The sequence below is a fragment of the Magnolia sinica genome, chromosome 18, assembly GCF_029962835.1.
Source record: "Magnolia sinica isolate HGM2019 chromosome 18, MsV1, whole genome shotgun sequence".
NCBI lineage: Eukaryota > Viridiplantae > Streptophyta > Magnoliopsida > Magnoliales > Magnoliaceae > Magnolia > Magnolia sinica.
Window position 1 is genome coordinate 17708070 of NC_080590.1, and position 23855 is coordinate 17731924.

The 23855-nt window shown below is 38.5% G+C and overlaps 1 protein-coding gene across 1 annotated transcript in view; it reads right to left on the reverse strand.

Moving 5' to 3' along the window:
* Nucleotides 1-23855, reverse strand: part of LOC131233747 (suppressor of mec-8 and unc-52 protein homolog 1) — a 44622-nt gene that overhangs the window by 15838 nt on the left and 4929 nt on the right. The window contains exons 3-8 of the mRNA XM_058230529.1: nucleotides 21983-22135; nucleotides 21087-21135; nucleotides 20081-20164; nucleotides 19873-19976; nucleotides 18582-18668; nucleotides 18445-18498 (exon numbers count right to left, since the gene is read on the reverse strand). Coding sequence (XP_058086512.1) covers nucleotides 18445-18498; nucleotides 18582-18668; nucleotides 19873-19976; nucleotides 20081-20164; nucleotides 21087-21135; nucleotides 21983-22135 — 531 coding nt within the window. The remainder of the gene's footprint in view (nucleotides 1-18444; nucleotides 18499-18581; nucleotides 18669-19872; nucleotides 19977-20080; nucleotides 20165-21086; nucleotides 21136-21982; nucleotides 22136-23855) is intronic.

The window sequence follows — 23855 nt, forward strand, 5'->3', positions numbered from 1 at the left end:
ATCGCGATCGGGAAGAGTGGGCGAGAAAAAGAGACGAGATAGCTGAGAGAATGTGGAATGACAGTCTTCCACGCATCAGACAACGTATTTAGTTTTCACTAATTATGTACTAATCTGCTATGTTTATAGTAAGAATATTTTAACTCATTTTTACTTTTCGTGTGGATGCTATGATGAGATAGACTGTAAACTTTTTATGTTCCCTTATGAATCATTAAATTTGTGCATCTTCCGAATGCTCCTGTCATATTGCTATTAATTTGTTATGCTTGTACGTCAAATGAATTTCCTAAGGAACACCACGAAGGATCCGAGGAATAAAAACGTCAGTCATCACCTTCAAATAGGGGTGGTCATCTAGCCATAAGTCCAAGATCACCAACACAACCTCTTTCAACTCCAAAAAAAAATTGCTACGTCCTCAAGGAAAGAGCCATGACCAAAGGGTATATCTACCCCGAGGCGTAGGATAGCCTCTACTTGTAAAATAAGTAAAATGGTCCGACATTATGGACAATTCGTTGGTAGATGCCTTGGTTAAACAAGTCAATCTCGACCTTAAGAGTGATATCAGGTTTAAACCCGAGGCCTACAAGGGAACCATCAAAGAAATCCATGATAGTTGTGACATTTTACTTGAGAATAGTCACATATCTAATTGTTTGCGGACCTTGAAGAGGTTGTATAGGGCTATAAAGGACCTGCTCAATGCATCTGGTTGTGGGTGGAACGAAGACAAAAAGATGGTTGTAGCTACTGATGATGTCTGGGATGGATATATCGCGGTAGGATTTATGAATTTTTTTTCAGTTCCACAAAGTTCTAGATTTCAATATAAGATGTTTAATATATTGTCTTTGTGTGTACAGTCACACCCCTATGCTGAACAAGTGCATGGAAAGCACATTGACGGATGGGATGACTTGGCGTTTATATTTGGCAATGAATGTGCACATGGTTCATTTGCAAGCACGGCTTACTCGCAGCCGTAACGAATTGAATTCTGATGACGACTCTGATGAGGAAGCTTTTGATATTAAATGACTCTCATCCGATGATGAGGATGATAAGAGGCCTACTCCCCGCACTCGCGGTGTCGATCGATCCACAAAAAGGGCTACGAGATATGAGAAAAGCCCAATGGAGACAACATCAGGATCTCGTCATAGTCGCACAGATACAACTAACAATAGCCGTCATAGGAAGGGTAAGCCGAGCATACAAATAGCGGATAGGATGGGACAAGTGGCAGAAGTTGTAAAGACCCTGACTATAACTATGGCACAAGGCAAGAGCATGACGCATGTGCAGCGGCTCCTGGGATACTTGAGGACGTGGATGGTCTTAGCAATAAGGACCAGATTCGGGCTGCAAGGGTGTTGCAGTCCGATGTAGCAAGTGCTGGGTATTTTATGAAGATGGGACACGAAAGAAGAAATGAATGGATAGAAAAAGTTATCCTTCCTCGGAGTGGCCAGGAGTGAATTTGGGTCACTTATCATATATTTTTTTACGATGGTGTTTTGGACATTACTTTCTTTTTGCTGGATGGGTGTGGTTACTGTTTTATCCAGGCCATACATAGAGCAGTCTTTTGGGATTTAACTTTAAAACTGTGGATGTTTAAATTGTTGTTGGATCAGCAATTCTTATGACAATCTTTACCTTCCTATATTAATTGTGTTGTATATATGAGAATGTTGTAGGTTTTAATGCAAGTCAAATGGGTCATGTTACAGGTTTTAATGCAGGTCGAGTGGATCATGCAAATCGTGCATGGTTTATGTTGGTCAGTAGGAATTATGGCAGTTATGCGTGGCCATTAAACTATTCCAAAGTCTGCTTATAATGTTGCAGGTTTAACATTCTTACTGCTACACTTCTGGCCTGAATCATCTTGCTAGTCAGGGAGTTTTGGTTCTCAGATTTGTTCTGATTAGAAGATAATCCTACCATTTTTTATAATGATACAGTTCTGCTTCTCAGGGACTTTTGGTTCCCAGATTTGTTATGGTAGGCAGATCATCTTAACATATTTGTACTGATATAGTTCTGCTACTCAGGGAGTTATGGTTCCCAGATTTGTTATGGTAGGCAGATAATCTGCACATATTTGTGCTGATACAGTTCTGCTACTCAGGAAGTTATGGTTCCCAGATTTGTTATGGTAGGCAGATAATCTGCACATATTTGTGCTGATACAGTTCTGCTACTCAGGGAGTTATGGTTCCTAGATTTGATGACGTAGACAGATAACTTTCCTATATTGCTATTGATACAGTTCTACTAGTCTGGGAGTTTTGGTTCAGTTGATTTGTTATATGAGACAGATAACCTTGACAGGTTTTGAGTGATACAGTTCTACTAGATAGGAAAATCTGGTTCCCAGATTTGTAATATTGGTTCAGTTGTTTACTACTACTAATAGTTGGTTTGGATAATATTAGCACGTTAATGTTGAATTACTGTTTCTGATTCACAGCATTTCTGATACACTCTTGTTTTGAATCTTTCGGTAAGTACTATTGACTTAATATCACTGAATTAGAGCGCTTTGAATTAGTTTCATACTGATATACTTCTGACCTCGTTAATCTAACATACCATCACTCTCATTTGATGATGTAGACAGATAACCTTCATATATATGTATTGATATAGTTCTACTCATCTGGGAGTTTTGGTTCAGTTGATTTGTTATGCGAGACAGAGAACCTTGACAAGTTTTGAGTAATACAGTTCTACTGGACAGGAAAATCTGGTTCCCAGATTTGTAATATTGGTTCAGTTGTTTACTACTACTAATAGTTGGTTTGGATAATATTGGCAGGTTAATGTTGAATTACTGTTTCTGATTCACAGGATTTCCGGTGCACTCTTGTTTTGAATCTTTCGATAGGTACTATTGACATCATATCACTGAATCAGAGCTATTTGAATTAGTTTCATACTGATATACTTCTAACCTCGTTAATCTAACATACCATCACTTTCATTTTGCCTGCTTCTTATTCAATTTGTCAAGATATTTGCTAGACATCAATCTCCTTTTGCGCTGACAAACTGTATGTTTACCAGTTCCAGGGAAAATGAAGAAGAAGTTTTACGTGGTGTTCATGGGAAGGAAACCCGGTATATACGAGTCGTGGGAAGAATGCAGTGCACAAGTTCACGGATTTGTGGGTGCAAACATAAGTCCTTCACGTGTTGTGAAGATGTCATGATTTCATGGAATCAATACAAGGTTGGTTGATACACTGCTAAACAATCATAAGTTTTAAGATTTGATAGTTAAAGCAATGATTATTAAATCTTACCAGTATCGTATTAACAGAGAATATGCTTTGTTTACTATATCATTTAGGCCATGGCCATCGATAGAGTAGCCGAAGAAACACCTGGAGGTCGGCATGTTCGTGCATCAACTCGTCCCACGACGATGGACAGTGGGACGTGTGTAGCTGCACCCATAGAGCGAACCGTAACAGGCGACATTGGTTCAGAAGATGACAGGCATGAAAGAGTGGCAGCTGATGGTGTAGGAAACGAACCAGTCATCGATCGTCCGCTTGTTGGTTTGCTGCTTGGTCTGTTCATATTGTTTGCGGCTGGTAGGGAGTTTATTTTGTCGTTGTTTACGTAACTGTCCAGAGAAGCCGATTTCAGTTTGAGTCTGAATCTTTTTAAGTTTTGGAAGACTGTTTTAAAGTAGTTTGTTAAGGATCATAATGGCGTTTTATATATATATTGGCAACATACTGTATGTACGATTTTTCCAATTACTTTCATTTTTGTATGAAAATTCTGATCAAATGTGTGATGTGCATTTCATTTATTTCCATTGCATATTTTGCTGTGAATTTTATTTTAAAATTATCCTTCAATTTTTTCCAATAGACGGTGTGGATGAGCGCTGACCTCATCGTGGGGTCCACAACTAGCCCCCTATTTTTCGGACGGATGATTCTCACAAGATGTTCCTGCGCTGGTAACCCAGGTGGGCCTTACTATCATGTTACTTCGTAGATCAGAGCCCTCCATCGGTTGCGGCGATTTTGTAACACTCAATATCGGTAGGTGGCCCTCACTAACATGAACCCTATTGATGGTTGGATAGGATTACTCAATATCGAACATGTTGGACGGCTAGGATTAATGATATCAACTGACAGTGGGCACCAGCTCTTCTGAAATGGATGTCGAATTTCAAAAAAATCATTCCGTACAGAAGCTATTGTATGTTATACGACGATACAATACGCAGGCCTAATACGTCGTATCCAAACATTGAATAGTACAAGAAATTGTATATTTTCCCGAACAATACGTCCTATACAAACATTGAATAATGGTATGCTGATTAGGATGTATTCTGAAAATCTTTCAAAGTATACATGAACAGTGCCCGAATACAATACAATACACCCTAATACGTGAATCCAAACAGGCCCTAATAGGACCGAAAAAGCATGCGTTGCCGTAAGAAATTACTTCAACAATAACCAAAATGAGTTTATATAATACAAATGCAACTATTGTACAATAATTAAGATATGTAAAATTAAATGAACTCACAAAGCATACCTTTTTTGCCATCCCTCATCCCTACATGGAGTGATGAGGTGGCTTGTAGTCATCGTCTAAATCTTGATCGTAGGACCCACCTCAATGTATGCATTGTATATCCACGACGTTCATCTATTTTGCCAGCTTATTTTAGGGTGTGGACTCAAAAATAAAGTAGATACAAATTTTGTGTGGACCACGCCATAGGAAACAGTGGTTAATGACCATTAAAAACCTTTTGTGGGCCACATAAGTTTTGGATCAAGCTGATATTTGTTTGTTTTTTTTCCTTTTCATTCAGGTCTATTTGGCCTTATCAACAGGTTAGATGGTCAAAAAATATTACCATGGACCGTAGGAAATTTATAACGGTGGGCATTCAACCACTATTTCCTGTAGTGTGAAAGACCTGTAATTTATATCTTCTTAATTTTTTTGATCACGCCTTAACAAGTGGGCCCTACAGGCACCCACGCCACTGGTTCCGGGGTCACACCCAAGTCACACTCTAACGAGGATTAGGTGCAAACTCACACAAGACGGTGCAACCCTTAGTGTGGGGACTACCTTGATGTATGTCTTCTATATCCATGCTGTCCATCCAATTTTTAAGATTATTTTAGGGCATGACCCCAAAAAATGAAGTAGATCCAATTCTCAATTAGACCCTACCTTAGGAAGAAGTGGCGATTGTCCATTAATGGGCCACAAAAGTTTTGAATCAAGCTGATATTTATTTTTTTCCTTCATCTACGTTCATGTGACCTTGTCAACATGTTGTATGTCAAATAAACATCACAGAAACATTATGGTGGACCCAAGGATCACGTGACCTTATCAACAGTTGTGTACCTTATCAACACGTTGGATGTCAAATAAACATCACGTGACCTTATCAACAGTTGTGTACCTTATCAACATGTTGGATGTCAAATAAACATCACATGACCTTATCAACAGCTGTGTATCTATACCGTCCATTCATTTTGGCAGATCATTTTAAGGCATCGGACAAAAAATGAGACATCCAAATTTAAGGTGGACCACATGGCAGGAAAGAGTGGTCATTGAATGGCCACCATTAAAAACTCATCAGGAGCCACAGAAGTTTCAATCAAGCTGATATTTGTGTTTTCCCTTCATCCAAATCTGTGTGACTTAATCAAATAGTTAGATGGCAAATAACCATTACAGTGGGCCTTAAAAAAAAATTAATGGTAAGCGTTCAATCACCGCTGTTTCCTTTGATGTGGTCCACCTGAAATGTGGATCTAACTCATTTAACGACTCATGACCTAAAATGATCTTTCAAAATAAATGGATGGCGTAAATGAAACACATTACATCAGTGGGCCCTAGAGCTGTACACGAGTCGAGTCGAGTCGAGTATCGCCCTACTCGTACTCGGCTCTTAACGCCCGAGTGCTGCTCGTACTCGGCTCTACTCGGCCGACGAGCATGGACTCCCTGCTCGTACTCTACTCGCCCGAGTACGAGCCGAGTACGAGTATTAAACGAGTCGAGTCGAGTCCGAGTTTTCGAGGCGAGTTCGAGTACGAGTAGAAATCGAGTCGAGTAGAGTGCGAGTTTTTGAGGCGAGTTCGAGTCAATTGGAATTCGAAGTTAAACTAAACAATAAAAGATATAAAATGCACATAATTTATGATTAAAAAACTTTGATAATTACATTAACATATTTACATTACATTGTTCACTTCAAAATGACAATTTATAACTAATAACCTCCATAAGAGGAGTGTCTTCCTGTATTGTCATCTGATCCATCGGAACTGCTATCTATTTTTTCATATACAAATTGGTTCACTTCCTCTGAGTCAGAAGGCGAAGAGATTTTTCCTTCGTGCTCTTTTACACTTTGAACTAGATTTTTCAAACTTGCTTTATGTGAAGAATTGTATGTAGTACCCAATGCCCTATAAAATTCACCGAGAGAGTCAGAAATTTGAATTTGTTACTCTTTTTCTTTTTCTTGTTTGTCGTACTCGAGTAACTCGACCCTGTTTCAACATCGTATTGTCTTTGACTCAAAAATCGCTGAAATCTAGAAACATCTTTCATACTGCATTTTAAGGCGAGTTAGAATTGTTCTTCCTCCAAAGCTTTTAATCTGGCTTCCTCCTCTGCATCTTCTGTGAATGTCATTCGTGTACTAGATCCAGAAGCAGAAAGTTTGGATGGAGTGGAAGGTTTTCTATTCGAATCTAACAGAGCTTGAAAAAGAATTTGGACATCCTTAGGGGCATTGGGGCATGGTTTTGCATCACCACCTCGACATGACAAGTGTAAGCGAAAGCGATTAGTCTTGTTTACAAACTTTACGCCACACAAACCACACTTAATCTTTATTTTTCCAGACCTTGGTGGTGATTCAACTAGAGAAGCATAGTCCCAAATGTTTGTCGATGGCTCAGATGACGACATATCTACATTCAATTTTTTATTTAAAAATCAGAATATTGATAAATAAATTGAACTTGATATAGGAACAAAAGAAAGCAATATAAATGTATCAAAAGTAAAAAATAAAAGCAAATGAACAAGCATATGTAAATAAATATCAAAGATTAAAAGTTTTCCAAACCACATTCCAAAAGGACCAACACTTTCGTGTTTGCAATTACAATGAAATAATATTACAGATCATTCAACATTCAACCAAAAAAAATTGCAAAACCAAAAATAATTACTGATCTGTAGGTAGAGACTCGTCACGAATCTCAATCTCCTCGTCTTCATCATCATCATCATTCATATCTCCTCCCCATATTGGGCGCAACCAATCTTGCGTACAAATCAACGCCTCAACTGTATTTGGCGAAAGTGAGCTTCGATACTTGCTCACAACCCCGCTGATTCTGATGCCACTGTTGAAATTAGTATAGATAATATGTCCCGTGCCATCACAGATAATGTAGGGTATTTTGATTCACTAACCCTCATCTTCCACTATTCCAACACATCAAATTCGGATCGCACTACGATTGGCTCCTTGAGGTACATTTCTAACTCTGATTCTTTAGTATCAACTCTCATTCGTGCTTGTGCCAAGTATGATATGTATTCATTTAGCACATCCGGATTACCAGGTACAAAAATATCCGCATCTCTAATTTCTTCAACACCCGCTGCAGGGAAAGTATTAACATACAATTTGTACAAATCTTCAAGGGCTTGACGAACCTTAGACGTCTCTGCTGCCGCTCTTTCAGTAGGATAAAGCTTCATGAAAATAAAGCTAACCAACCCCATATTACAACGAGGATCAAGAACAACTGCCAACGACATCAACAGATGACATTCGTCCCAGTATTTATCGAACTTCGTCTTCATACCAACTGCCATTTGGCGTATGAAATCTGGACCCGCACTGGCATTTTTCTGTAGAGCATCCTTAATTTTCCAAAGAGACGGAAGAAACAGATTCGCAGTTGGATACTGATTCCCAGAAAAAATCTTCGTGCAATCGTAGAAAACTTTGAGAAATGTGTGAACTTGTTGTGCTTTGGCCCAATCATCTGTGCTCGGCAACCAAGAATACATTCTGTCACGTGTCGCGTATTCAGGAAATGCAAGCTGTAATTCCATTGCCGCATCTAACATTTCATAGGTCGAGTTCCAACGTGTACAGATATCCAACTTCAACGTTTTTTTAGATGGCACATTCAAACGTTGGATGATGTCATTCCATACACTCAGTCTCGATGGTGACCCCCTTATATATTTCACACTTTCTCTTATGTTCTCTATAGTGTTGTCAATTGCTTTCAGCCCTTCTTGTACAATCAAATTTACAATATGGGCACAACATCTGACCTGGAATATTTTTCCTTCAAAAAATAAATTTCCTGTAGCCTTGAACTGGTTACGTAAGCATGAAATGACACTGTCATTTGCTGAAGCATTGTCTAAAGTTATTGCTGAAATTTGCTTCTCTAGACAACTGTAGATGCAATCTGAAATAAGTAAACCAGTATGTGGAGGAGGAAGGTGTTTGAAGTTCAAAATTCTCTTGCATATTTTCCAATCTTGATCAACATAGTGAGCAGTTAATGAAATGTATCATTTTCTTTGATTGGATGCCGTCCATAAATCAGAAGTCAAAGCTATTCTGGTCACTAAAGCCAAAACTTCTTTCAGTTTCATCTTCTCCTTTGCGTACATCTTCATGCTGTCTCTCTGCACTGTGACGCGGGAGACATTCTTGGCCCGAGGGTTAAGGAATTGACAGAAAGCCCTAAACCCTTTACTTTCTATCATTCTGAAAGGTTTTTCTTCCAGAATCACTAATCTAGCATACCACTTATTTAGCTTCTCTTTGTTAAACTTATGAATGGACACTATGCCTTGGGAGTCGTCCCCTTCTGACTTCGTAAATGACAGCATCTGTTGGCCGGGAGGAGGGAGTCTTGCTTTCTTAGGACACGTCTTCACATGTCTAATTAGATGTGTCATAAATCCTCCTGGAATCTTACTGAATAACCCTTTGCAGTGATTACACTTTATCTTCTGTACACTGTTAACTGTCATATCTTCAAAATCATCCCACACTGCTGATCTCTTCTTCTTCCCTTTGCATGCGGTTGACGTGTCTGTCTCCCTCTACTATTAGAGGAGATGTGGCCGATGCACCCATTCCAGGGGTATTTGGGCTTTCGTCTTGACTAGCCATCTATAAAATAAAGTTCTCGATATGTTATACGACTATACCTAGGGGCTAGGGTCCTAGATGGCTAGACCGACCGCTAGACGGGCATAATTACTTAACTGTCTAAATCAATCCAAAGTTAGATAGATTGTAATGCTTCATTTTCCAATTTAAATGCTACGCTGAAATTTCGGCAGCATCTCCCCTTATCTCTTCAGAATATTTTAATCTTGTATTTGATTCCCATGTCAATCATCAACATAAAGTGTGGACATTTGACAACGGAAATAAATACATGAAATATATCCAGAGAGAAAGAAGAGACGAAACCAGAACAGGCATATGCATTTAAATTGGAATAAATGAAGACATTACAATCTATCTAACCCTGAATTGTCCAAAAGGGACAATTTGAGAATTTCTATGCATCCAAGAACACACTGAATCTATGTCTGGCAACATAGAAATCCTCAAATGGGCAACCGATTATCTTATACTACAAGTCTACAACTAAAACAATACAAATAATTCATATCTATGCAAACAATAGAGCATGCTGAAATTGACATTTATCATCTAGCTAACTAATAACAAAATGTCAAATAAAAAACCAAAGGCATCTTAAAGTGGTAGCATTCAACACTAACAGTTTCATTAATTGTTAGCCCTATCCACTTATTAAGTGGATCACATTTAAAGATCTTTATAAACAAAAGCTACTCTGACTTTGATAGGCCCACCATGATATTAATTGAAGACCCACGATAGGCTTAGAAATAAACAAACAAACAAAATGATGACTTGTAAGTTGTAATTGAGGTGGGCCACACACTAAAGTAAATAATTGGGAGTGAGATGTTCACCTTTGATTAAAAAATTTCTATATTAACAATTTCTAACATATGTTAAACAATTTCTATATTAACATATCAGGTTAATCCCAAAACTATATTTTAACCATACAGGATCAAATTGAATATTTTGACCTGGGCCCACATGGCCAATTTGAGACCGAGGGCAGGCTAGGAATTTTGATGGCCAACTTGGTTTGACTCATATACAATTTTAATTCTACCTAATGAAATTCAATACCATTTAATCTGCATTCCTATCAGTATGGATCCGGACTGTCCTGGGTTTGCACTCTCACGTACATCAAGTGATAGGACTGTGTAATTTACCTTTTCAAATCCACAACCCTGCCCTGTGTACAATGATGAACGGCGATAATCAAGAGTGGGCTACCGCCTACCGCGATGAACTGAGGTTGTTGCAATATATTTCGTACCATAGAAAACCAAGTACATGTAATGTAAATTATAGTTGGAGAAAAGGAAAATCAACAATGAGACCAATACAGTCAATGATACAACATGTATGCACGAACTCTACGTGCATCGTTGTCTGAGCTTTTGGAGTGAGTCCCACGTTCATGATTCAGACAATTGATCTAATGGCTAAAACATGAATGGTGGATGCACAAGCATCTTCTATCGTGGAAAATCCTAACCCTTAGATCTGTGATCCATTTTCAGTCAATTTAAAATGCCCCACTTTTATATTTGTACGCTAGAGCTGTACATGAACTGAGTTAGCTTGGTTAATTCGGTCAACTCGACTCGGCTTAGAACTTAACTCGAACTTGAGTAGGCTTAGAACTTGACTGAAACTTGACTCGATTCAAATCAGTTCAACTCGGATCACATTCACTTAATATAAATATTTACAAAATATTTACATTCACTCAATGATACAACATGTATGCAAATGGAAACTGAACTTAGCAATTCACCATGATATCAAGAGAAAACACAAATATCAGGTTAATTTCAAACTATATTAACAATTTCTAACATATATTAGCAATTAAAAATTAAAAAAATAAACCCCATACGGCCACACCTTACCGGGCGAGCAGAAGAGGGACGACCGGCAGCTGCGTGCAGGGCAGGGCGATGACGGACGACGGGACGAGTGGCAGCCTGGCAGGGACGAGCTGCGGCACACCGGACGAGTGGAGAGAGAGGGAAGAAAAGGGACCGCCGGCCGGGCGCTGGGAGAGGGAGAGGAGAGAGAGAGAGTTTTTTTCGAACCAAGCACCGCCGGACAGGGGATAGGGGCGACTGGCGAGTGAGAGAGAGAGAGAGGGAAGAAGGGGGGCGGCCGGACGGGCGCTGGCCGCTGGGAGAGGGAGAGGAGAGAGAGAGAGAGATTTTTTTGAATGCTGGCTGGGAGGGAAGGGTGGCGCTGCTTGAAAAGGACGGGTGGGGCCGTGGGGCGGTGGGGTTAGGGTTTGGGGCCTGGGCGCTGTGGAAAATGACGGGCGGGTAGGGCTTATATACACAGGTACCGAGTCGAGTACCGAGTCGAGTACTTCTAGACTCGTACTCTACTCATAATCTAAACGAGTCGTGGAAACCCGTTCGTACTCGGCTCTAACTCAGACGAGTCGAGTACGAGTCGAGCATTCCGAGTCGAGTCGAGCGAGTACTCGAGCCTTAGTCTGCTCGTGTACAGCTCTAGTGGGCCCACAGAGCAACAAGCACTTCACGTCTCATGTGCGGTCATCCCGTAAAAGGGAGCTTCGGATGCGAGAAACCATTTTGGGGAAACCATCTTCCGAAGCCCTCGAATCCCTCAAATCCCTGAAATTTCTCAAATTCTCTCCAAAATTTAGGAAATATCCACCCATCTATGTAAGATTCTTTGCCAAAAATGCCGCTCCTTTGAAATCTTTCATTTATTTGAAGAAAAAATAAAAAGGAAAAATAGAGGTTTTTTTTTTACATACGGAAGAACAACGCACGGATTTCGACAATCGATCGACTGGTGTGCTACCTCCAAATTCTGAATCCTCTTTTAAAGGTATCGAAAATATTCTCTTACATGGATCGGAATGATTTTTCATTTTCTTCATTTTTTTCAATTTTTTTCATATTTACGCACTCCCGAAATTTTCGGTGGGTTAGCTACAGCAAATTTATCGCCGATAACTTTATTTATCGCCGACAATTGGAAGAGATACGAAACTAGGGGGTTTCGGTATCGCCATCTTGGCGACACCGATAATATCGGCGTTATTATCGATTTTTTGCCGACAATTTGAACACTGCTCCCACTCATATATCCTCCCAAAACCTAAATCTTCTTACCATTACCCAAGGAAAAACCTATCCCTTCCTATATTTTATTTTTTAACATCGCAACCAACTTCCAGAGAGATGAACCCTATACAACAAAGAGGACCAAGTCCACCTACTCCATTCTTCCACCCATATTTCCTATCAACCACCACCACTCTCCACAGACTATGAAACTATCCTCTTCCACCCCCAAATCTCCAAACCCATTTGCCTAACAACGTGAGATTCAGTACCTCCAATATCCTAAGACCGGCTCCACCCCATTTTCTCATTCTATTCCCAAGTCATACTATGAACATTGTTACATACGAGGTGAAAGCATGCAATGGAAGTGGAAATGGTTACTCATTATCAAAATGAGACTTGGGAACTCAACAATCTACCAATCAATAAACATGTTATTGGTTGTTTGTAGGTGTATTGTGTACACCATCAATTTTCACACTAATGGTACAGTAGAACGTTTGAAGGCTCACTTGGTTGCAAAGGGATATACTCGGACCATTTGTGTTGATTATACTGAAACCTTCTCTCATATTGCCAAGTTGAACTCTAATCATGTTATCCTCTCCATGGTCATTAATCATGGTTAGCCTCTCTTCCAACTAAACATCAAACATTACCTCTTCATAGTGATCTCGCAGAGGAGGTCTTATATGAAACAACCACCTAAGTTTATTGCTCAAAGGGCGTCGGGCAAGGTGTGTAAACTTAACAAGATGATTTATGGGCTAAAGTAATCACCAAATAAATGGTTTGACGCATTCGGTAAGGTTGCATTAAACTATGGTTTTTTTCAAATTTATGTTGATCATTCCGTCTTTGTCTGAAAAGGCACCTCAGGTCTTGTTGTGTTAGTGGTGTATGTTGAAAATATTGTTGTTATAGGAAGTGACAATAAGGGAATTAAGGAGCTTAAGAAGTATCTTCATATGAATTTGCTCACAAAAAAAAAAAAAAAAGATTCTTAATCATCTTCGATACTTTCTTGGTATAGAAGTTTCCAGATCCAAATAAGGAATTACTCTATCTCAATGGAACTATGTTCTGGATCTACTCGCAGAAACAGGTGTTCTTGGTACTAAGCCAGTTAATACACCAATGAACCCGAATCACAAACTAGTTGGTGATCAAGGTGATATACTTAAAAACCCAGGGAGGTAAAAGATTGATTGGGAAACTCATCTATTTAACCATCACTTGACTGGCCATGTTTTATGTTGTGAGTGTGGTGAGCAAGTTTATGAGCTCTCCAAGTGTACCTCACATAGATATCTTAAAGAAGCATCAGGACAAAATTCTATACAGATAAATCAATCATCTTCAGATCATAGGGTACTCTAATATAAATAGGCATGTTCTTTAACAGATAGATGGTCTTATAGTTGTCTTATTGAATCTCCGCTTCAGTTTAATTTATATGCAGCAATCACACAAAACTCCACGGGTGCATCTACACTTCATCCACCTAGCTCTAATTCTACAAGCAATATCCTTCTCAATCCCTCCATTGTATGAATGATCAACCCAAGATATTGACAACGGTCATTTTGGCGTACTTCTTGGTTAGGAATCATAATTATTTCCTCATTTCCACTCCTATATTTGCTAAAGTTGCATTCCATATACTCTGTTTTAGATAATTTATTTTAAAACTTTTATGTTCTAAAGCATCCCTCCATAGTTCTAACTTTACAGTTCCCCATCTCACCAATCAAAGCTATCTTATTCACAAACAACATACACGACAGGATTTATTCCTGTGAATGCTTCTTTAACTCATTCATGACTAATGCAAAATGATAAAGGCTCAATGTTAATTCTTGATGTGAGCCTATAGTAATTGGAAACTCACTTGTCTCTAATAGTGGTCATCACATTTGTTATTGCTTCCTCGTACATATCCTTAATCATGTCACATATCCTCTCTGGTGATTCCTTTCTTTCCCAACACCCACCAGATTATCTCTTTGGGGATCCTATCGTTTGCTTTTTCTAATCAATAAAGACTATAGAGATCCTTCCTCCTCTCCAGCTTTCCCCATATTTCTCCATCAATTGTCGTAAGAAAATAGCCTCAATGTTTGCCCTTCCTGGCATAAATCCAAATTGATTTCATCATACTTTTGTATCATGCCTTAATTCTTTGCTCAATCACTCTCTCCTGAAGTTTCATAGTATGACCCACAGGTTCAATCCCATGACAGTTAGCGGCTCAATTTATCTCCTTTATTCTTTAAATGGGCACCACAGTACCTTTCCTCCATTCATCTAGCATTTTCTTCAATCTGATAATCTTATTGAATAACTTTGTTAACCAAAATAAACCAATAGCTCTCATGCACTTTCACAGGTCATTTCATGTCTACATCTTTCGCAAAGCTTCTTTCACCTTTTTGTTTTTTTTTTTTTTTCCTGAAGATTAAAGCTTCTTTCACTTCAAATATCATAATCCTACAAAAGGATCTAGTTTCCAGCCTCATTTGAATTTATGATTCCTTCTATTCCTAAGCTCTTAGAGTGATCATCATTTAACGAGTTTTGGAGATGGCTTCTCCACCTTTCACTGAACTCATTGTGTCCTTTAACCAATAGCATCTGACCAACACTCTTAGTGAACATGATCTAATTCCCTGCCCTTTCTCCCTCTAATCTTTGCAGTTCGAAAACATTTTCTCACCTTCTCTTGAATTTAATTAAGGTAGAATATGGTGGGAAAAACAAACAATTTCTTATTAACATAGCAAAAGAAAAAGAAAATATACTCAAAGGGGCCAGGAAAATGTTTTAGAACAGAAACATACATGAAAGATTCATAAACAGTTAATCCGATAGTGATTGAAAGCTTTCAATAGACTAGACAGAACAACTTGGGTGAGGTGCAAGACCATAATGATTAAGGTCCAGTGCTCAAGAAACAAAACTGACAACGGCTCAAATACACTATCAGCAAAATTAGTATGATTGACAGATAGTACTTCAAAGCATTACTACAAAAACCAATCAGTATCACTATCCTCTAGAATGATACATGAATCCTCGAACTGCACCTCTCCTGCTTTCAATTCCAGGCAAAGTGTCCCGTATCGGTATCGGTTGGCGTAACGGTGACCTCCAAAACCGATACGGATATGGGGTCGTAACGGCGATACGGGGGCGTAACAGCCCGTAACGGCGTAAAAAAATTTTTTTGCCAAAAAAATATAAAAATATATGTATTAAATCCGGAATATTCTAAGCATTCCAAATATGCATTCATTTATAAATTGGAACATGTTTATGGTGGTGTAACGGTCCACTCTTTGGTGAGAAGCTGTATCGGACTGTCTGATTAATTTTTGAACCAGGTAACCTGAATTTGACTACAAAATGTATATATTTAATTTTCTAAATATCTAATTTATATACTTAACAATTTAATATCTTTCTCCCAGTAGTTCTTTAAAAAAATGAAATTAAATTCAGGTAGATGGCGTTGCCAATTTCGGGCTGACTTGGAGGACTAATCTATGCCCCAAATTAGCCTCAAATTCATGCAATTTATTGTCATTATCCCACTTATGTATTGGTGGACATTTATTGGATAGTGAATCATGAAAAAAAAATCAAAAGGCCCTATTTTAAAAAATAAGAGTACACCAAATAACAATTAAAACTATTCAAATAATTTGATTTTGGCATTGTGAGTTAGCAATTGCAATTTATAATTTAATTGGTAAATTTTAAGTTAATATGTCTTTGGTACAATTTTTTAAGGCCCCAAATTAGGTGGGACTCGGATTGTGAAGTGTAGCACACATGTCAAAGTTTTTTGGGCCCCACGCATGATGAATGTGTTATATCTAAACCGTCCATTCATTTGACGAGATCGTCTTAAGGCTTGACACGAAAAATAATACAGATCTAATTATCAAGTGGACCACACTGCAAAAAGCAGTGGGGGATTGAACGTCTACCATTGAAAACTTTTTTGGGATCACATAACTTTTAGATCAATATGAAATTTGTTTTTCCTCTTCATTCAGGTCTTTTTGACCTTATGAATAGATTGGATGGAAAATAAATGTTATGGTGGGCCTATGAATTATTTAACGGTGAAAATCATCATTTCCGCTGCTATTTTTGGTGTGGTCCATACGATCTTTGGATACGATTCATTTTTTAGCTAATGCTCCAAAATAATATTTAAAAATAGATGAACGGTGTGGATATAATAAATACATCACTGTGGCGCCTATAAAACTTTGATCTCCTTTGAACCGTTCGTACAACTCGGAGCTTGAGGAGTGTCAGCGCTTGTCTCAGCGTGACACGTACCTACTGCAGCTTACACCTGCCCAAAAAAAAAAAAAAAAGGAGAGAGGGAAACCGAAAAGAAAAAAGAGGGAAAGAAGAGAAGAAAAAAGAGGGAAAGAGGGAAAGAACAGAGAGAGAGAGGAGAAGAAGAAGGAGGAGGAGGAGGAGGAGGAGGAGGCCGCAGTCACAGCAGGGCCGCAGCCGCAGCAGGCCGAGAAGAGGAAGAAGAAGAAGAAGAAGAGAGAGAAGAAGAAGAGGAAAAGAAAGGAAAAAGGTAAGGGTTTTTTTATTTATTTTCTTTTTCTTTTTTTTTTCTAAGGCCCGTAACAGCCGTTACGGGTCAGTAACGGCCGTTACGCCCGTAACGGCCGTTACGTGTACAAAAAAGGGACTCGGCCGATACGGCCCCGTATCGCGTAACGAGTACCACCGTTACCGTTACGTATCGGCCGTTACGGCCGATACGTAACCGTTTTGGGACACCCTGATTCCAGGTGCTTCGGAGGACAAAAAAAAAAACTTATTTTTCTCCCTCTGATTTTCATTCAGTGAAATTGTCATCTGCCAAGAAGAATATTTGAATTCATCACCTTCCATGCAGACAATGCCATCTCTTTGCTGGCATCTTAAACATGCGCCTTCAAAGTGTGACAAACTTTTTTAAACCCATCCCTTTTTTTTAAGGAAAAACAAGCATTTTCTCATAATTGACATAAAAAGGGGTTAAAAAAGCCACTCGAAGGACCAGTAAAAGGTTTTGGAACAACCAAAAATTCATGAATCCACTTTTGACTAACAAACTTTTGGATGTCCTACAATAATTAAAGGTTTCAAGAGACTAGATAGAATGACTTCTGGGGCCCAAGACCATGACCAAGAAGCACAGCGCAAATAAGGCGGACAATGAAAATCCAGCTACTCAAGAAACACACCCAGCACAAAGGCTCAAATAACTTTATCATTGATACATTCGTGTCTGACAGTCTATCAGGGTACGTCCGTATGACTGACAGGTAGTACTTCAAGGCATTAGTATCACATCTAATCGTTGTCGCTAGTACTCTATGAAGATACATGAATGCTCTAAATGCACCACTCCCGCTTGCAATTCTAGGTGCTTCTAGAAACAAAACAGCTTATTTTCTATTTCTGATTTTTCACTCAGATCTGTGTCCTCCAAGAAGACATCACTTCTATGCCACAACTCTGTTGGCATCAAGGATTGCATGGAAACATTAAAAAGTGTGACAAAAAAATAATTTCACCCAAACCATATGGTTGCACAAATATTCCTTGATTTGCCAACTCAACAACAATTCAGTTCTCTCTAAGCAATAGAAGCCATGGAGAAATTAGGAGACCGTTCTTCTAAGAACATACATATTATTGAATGCTTATCCAGAAAAGATAAGGGCATATCACTACTGTTCGAAATAGCTACAAATACCTTACAAGGAGAAACAAGAATAGCAGCAGCCACTCCTACAATATTCTACCAACAATAAATCCACATGTTGCATGACTTCTATCCACAACAATCTCATCATTTCACAAAATACTGTGCACTTGTTCTGCAAATAATGGTCTGAGCATCACAAGCCCATGCACATAATCCTTTAGAAAAATTTTAGGAGATTCATGTTAGTGGAAGTTCTAGTTTTATAAAGATAGGTGTAATGTTTTATGGAGACGAGCCCCTGCAATGAAATTTGGTAAAGAAATAACAGGTAGATGTAAAACCAACTAGGATATGACAAGCTTAAAAGAACTCACATCAGCCTGGTACTGAAGATCCTTCTTGAGCTTCCCACTAATGTAGTCCCAAACCTAGCATTGCTCCAAAGTAAGAGAGCATGCAATGAACCCAATACAACCGCATGAATAATAAGCATATTTTCAGTCAACTGTACCTCAATAAATCCATCAACTGAGCACGAAACGAGGTACTGACCATCCGGTGAGAAACGAGCACATTCTGGGTGACTCTTTTTTCCAAACTGCAAAGAGCCATGTCAAACGAAACATGTGAATAAGATAAATTTTCCAAAGGCTGAAGTATGTTTAAGCATGCTCATTGTATATATGAAATATTTATTTTGACATTCTTTAGAAAAGATCATCCAAAGCACCACATAGCAAGATCTTTTTTAATCGATAAAAAATTTATTAAAATGCAAGGCCCAAAAAAGGCAAAGTGCATAGCCCCCCCACCCCCCAAAGCACAAAAGCTTAGATTACCAAATTCCAACAGTAACCATGCCATTCCATGCCAAATTCCTCTACCCCACGAACTCCTCAAGGACAAGCCAAAGAAGAAACTCCGCCCACTCTCAGTCACCTGGCTCAAATTTTCACATTTACAGTTCTATTATTTCTTTCCTTCCAAATGGACCAGATCATTGTTCAAAGGCATAAATTCCACAACTGCAATTAATGAAGTGAAATTGTAAGGGCACATGGATCCCATGTTCCCAGGCCTTAAAATCAAGCATTAGACAGGGATGATCATTGTCATCTGAGCCTTCATCAATTTGGGGTTAGCTTTTAAACAGTAGATGGGCAATAGTTTTATGATTGGCTGCCCACTGGACATCAAGCTTCCTCTTTACCTAGGCTCTGGAAGGGGCCACTAGCGCTGCCAATAGATCAGGTTCGGGTTGGATACTGGTGTACCCATATCCTAACCCAATGAAGGGTATCGGATTCAGGCCCTACTAGGTATGGATCCTGAATCAATTCTTCTTCTTCTTTGAGAGAGAGAGTGAAAAATTCATTAAAAGAAAAAAAAGGAATATTAAGGAATAGGGAACAAATTCCCCATGCAAAGAGAACGACGGCTCACTCCCTCTTTAGCTAGGGTGTCGGCAACATCATTTGCCACTCAACTGACATGGACAAATGAAATGTTTATCCTACACTGTGATGACCACTAATTCCCCAAACTTTTGATACAACCAAACAAATGTCAGCACTATCACACAATTGAACATGCAAGCACTGTCAGTTTATGCTTGTTCCCCAATTTTTTCCGTCTTTTAAAACATTGCGTAGCAGCAGCATGAATCCAAGCAACAATTCTCACATTAGTCAACAGAACTATTGCATTCTATGGCAAAATAGGAGCATGCAGTTGCACCATTTCACATTCTTGGAGAAGATGTTAAAAGGAGTAAAAGGAGACGAATATTACTAGTATGTTACCTTGATAGTGTGCCCAAGAGTGGTCGGGTACATTTCATCTTCATCTTGCTTCATTGCAGCTGTTCCTCGAAAGAGGTCAAACTGTGTGCCTGGGGGCAGCAATCCTGGAAAACCCAAAATCGAGATGCGTCAGAAAAATGGATGAATTCACATTAATCATTCAAACATCGTGAAATGCTAGTCCCAAGAGTGATCAAGGAATTGTAACCTTGGTGCTGCTGCCACTTCAGAGCCTGACCAATCAGAGCCATTAAACGTGATGGTGGCACCACTGTAACTTCAGCGGCCAGAGCTGGAACATTCCAAGGAGAAAGTTTTGATGACAATGCAAATAACAGGAAGACGTCACATACGGAAATGACATATATGAATGTTACCAATATGCCTACTTGATGACAAATCCAGCAGATGTAACAAATAAATCAACCTTGAGGTTCAACACCCATATAAACTCACAAATGTAAAATTACAATTATTGACATACGCAGATAAAAATTTCAGATTAATGATAAAATAAGCAGATATTAATAATTAAAAAAAAAAAAATGTTTTCTATCGAAATTGGATACCAGATTTTCTGTTTCACCATCTAGGTCAGCGTAACCAGCTTATCCAGCATTTTTGAATACAAGAAGAGACTTGTATTCCGAAAAGAGATAAACAACTCAAGCAGGGGACTCTAAATTTTTATGACTTTAGCCTCAGGCCTTAACATCTTAAGACTGGTTGCATACAGTTCATTTACAATCATCCATTTGTTTACTCATTATATAAAAATGTAGCACTACTGGGAAGATTGAGCCTTGGGTCAGCAAAGGACACAAAACACAGAAACAACTGATTTCCCTCATTAGGGAACAACACCCGGAGCAACAACAGCAACAGCTTGGAAGATATACTTCACATAACAATCTGAAAGTTATATAGGTAAAGAGTTTTAGCCATAACCATCTGAAAGATAAATAGAAAAAAGGTTCTAGCAATAACCATCTGGCAAGTGGCAACTGACATCATCTATTGCCAGTATTCTAAATAAAGAAACAATGCTCCGCAACAGAAAAGAATACAGCCATGGAAAGAAGTTGCAACAAAACAAGAATCAACATTTTTAAAGATGAAATGTCAAAGATAATATTTCATTGCTGAGTAATCAATACCACAGATGATGATTGCAGAGAGAAAAATTGAGAAAATAGTGAAATAGAGAAATGAACCTTGAGCAATCTGTGCACGTCGCTTCTCCTTGGATGCTTCTTGATACGCCTGTCATGCGGCTTGCAAGCGTTAACAAAGCCTTACAAACATTATTAGCAATATGTAGTACTACACATCTTGAGTGACTCTTATCAATTTCTGCAAGCACGCAAGGTAGAGCACATTGAACAGTAATGAAACCTCATTTCTCCTGGACAAAACTCAGGGAAAATACTACATTATATCACGGAGATCTTGGTGCCAAAAAGTATACCAAAAAACAAGTCAATATAGAATTACATAGCATGATATATTAACTACAATGGTAGGTTTGAAATAGACATTGAGAAATGAAAATTAAAGCATCAGGCACTAGCAAGTTTAAAAGAACATCACAAGCCCATGCTTTCCTTGATAAAGATCAGGTATTTGGACCCAAAAGCAACCAAAATAGGCTTTCATGTTCAAAATATATATATTTAAGGGGCTGCTTGGTGCCATATTCCCCTATCATCACAATAGCCACATCTACCACAGTTTCTCCAAATGACATATTGGAGTTACTGCAGTATTTCACAGGAAGTAACACCAACCCTGCAACATATTACAATTTGGCCTCAACCTACATGTTATTTCGTTGTGGCACATAGGGGGTGGGGCAATACCACAGTATTCCACTAATGCCCCATACAGCTCCTAAAGTAAACATCCAATAAGAAAAGCACAGAAGAAGCAAAAGAAAGTTTTTTTTCTTATTGAGAGAGAGAGAGAGAGAGAGATGAGAAGAAGCAAAATAGAGTTGGAAAACAAACACAAAAATGTGTACATGAAGAGCTAAATAATACATGATACATGTCTAGTCAAGACCAACAGGCAGAATCCTTCAAAATTGAAAATTGAAAACCAACAAGCAAACCTCGTGCGGGTCAAAGTACGTTCGAACTAGGAGATGTTCAAGACGCAAATATCTCTCAGGCTGCTCCTGTTTCATGACGCCCATTGCCTGAGTCTGTCTTAAAATAGAACGTGCAGTATCCAATTCTCGAAGCTCGATCATTTCTAAAACTATCTGTAAAACAGAAATAGAATACGAAAAATGCTTACAAACACATGCTACTTTGAATAAACGTGCTAGAAGAAGCCCTCCTAAACAAAATACTTATGAAACAGATGCCACGGATTGAAGATGAATGATGAAATCAAAGAAGAAAATAAGCAAAAAAGTAGTAGTCACGAAAATTATTCTTGAGAATCTTCCACAGGTTAATTCCTTTCTATATTTATAAATTTGTTAGTTTTCTCAAAAAAAATAAATAAATAAATAAATAAATAAAATGTAAGTTCAGCATAATGAAAAGGTTAGCATGCTTGTTATCTCATTGAATTCAAGGAATACAAGGAGGCGATAACAGCTTGCTTCAAGCCCTTGATTGAACAAGAAAAGCACTATGGACTTCAATCCATTGTCTCCGGAGTTCCTAAGAATGACATGTTTGAAGCAAGTGTAGCGACTGAAGAGGAATCCACTATTGGCTTGCTTGATGAATGCATGATCAACAACTTGATCAAAAGAAACACCAATGAAAATGGATGATCAACCATCGAATGAGACAGTCGAGAAGATTGTAGGATTAACAAGTATGGATGATTTGATAATCGAAGAAATAGATAATTTCATGATCACCATGGTGCCATCTCAATGTCAATCAAGGCCCACAAATCAAAAGCCAACCATGGCCAAAGGACCACAATCAGCATCTAGAACATGTAGGACCACCAAGATACCAAAAAAAAAAAAGGCAACATATTTTGACGTCATATTATGCACAAGCTGCCTGTCAAGCATATAGGTGTCCACCGTTAATTGTCAGCAAAATCGAAGAAGACGGGCAACAAACAAGGGTCTTTCTTTGTAGGAGATTATGACCACCAATATAAACTGGAGGATGAGTTTCTTCAAAGCTAGGTAGAATTGATGCAACCAAATGGCCATCCAAGCTAATTGATCAAGATTTGAAGAATCCACCCATATCCCACAAGTGTGCACAAGAAAAGGCCCACTTTCCTTTTTTAGCTTATCTCTAATTTCCTTTTCTTTCATATCTCTATGTTAGGAAATAAGTAATCTTAGATTTCTCTTGTTCAAGGACTTTCTTATTTTATAGATTCTATGTTAGGAAATAAGCATTGTTAGATTTTCTTGATTAAAGATTTTTCCTGTTTTCGCAATCTTGGCTAGCTAGGAATCCTAATTTTAGATTCCACAGATTATGTTGAAGATTGTAAGCACTCATTATAAATAAAGCTCTTAGGCCTATGGAATAAGACAGTTGAATGGTTTTCTTTTTGAGTAAATTCTCTTGTTTCTCTACAATAGTTGTTGAAGGAGCAAGTGGTCTCTAGTATAAGACTAGAGGATTGTTGAGCTTGCTCACAATCATTGCATTCCTTTCTTTTGTGATTTAAATTTCCATCTGGTACGTTGAATCTCATCGCAATTTGTTTCTTCCATGATCTAGTTGCATTACACATCATAATAAAAAGTGGAGTTTGTACTCTCAACAGAGACCATTCTCAGTTTCTCACCATTTACAGTATTGGGTATTTTGATCAGTTTCTTAAATCCAATATGGTTGCATTAAAGTTGCTAGTAGGTTAGTAACTTAGCTCAAGATAAATCAGCAAGTGCTTTCAAACAACCCCTTAAAACCCAGACTGAAACCCAGACCATTTTTTTGCGGGCAGTCTGGTTCGGCCACCAGTCCAAGTAGTCAGACCTATTGTGGCCC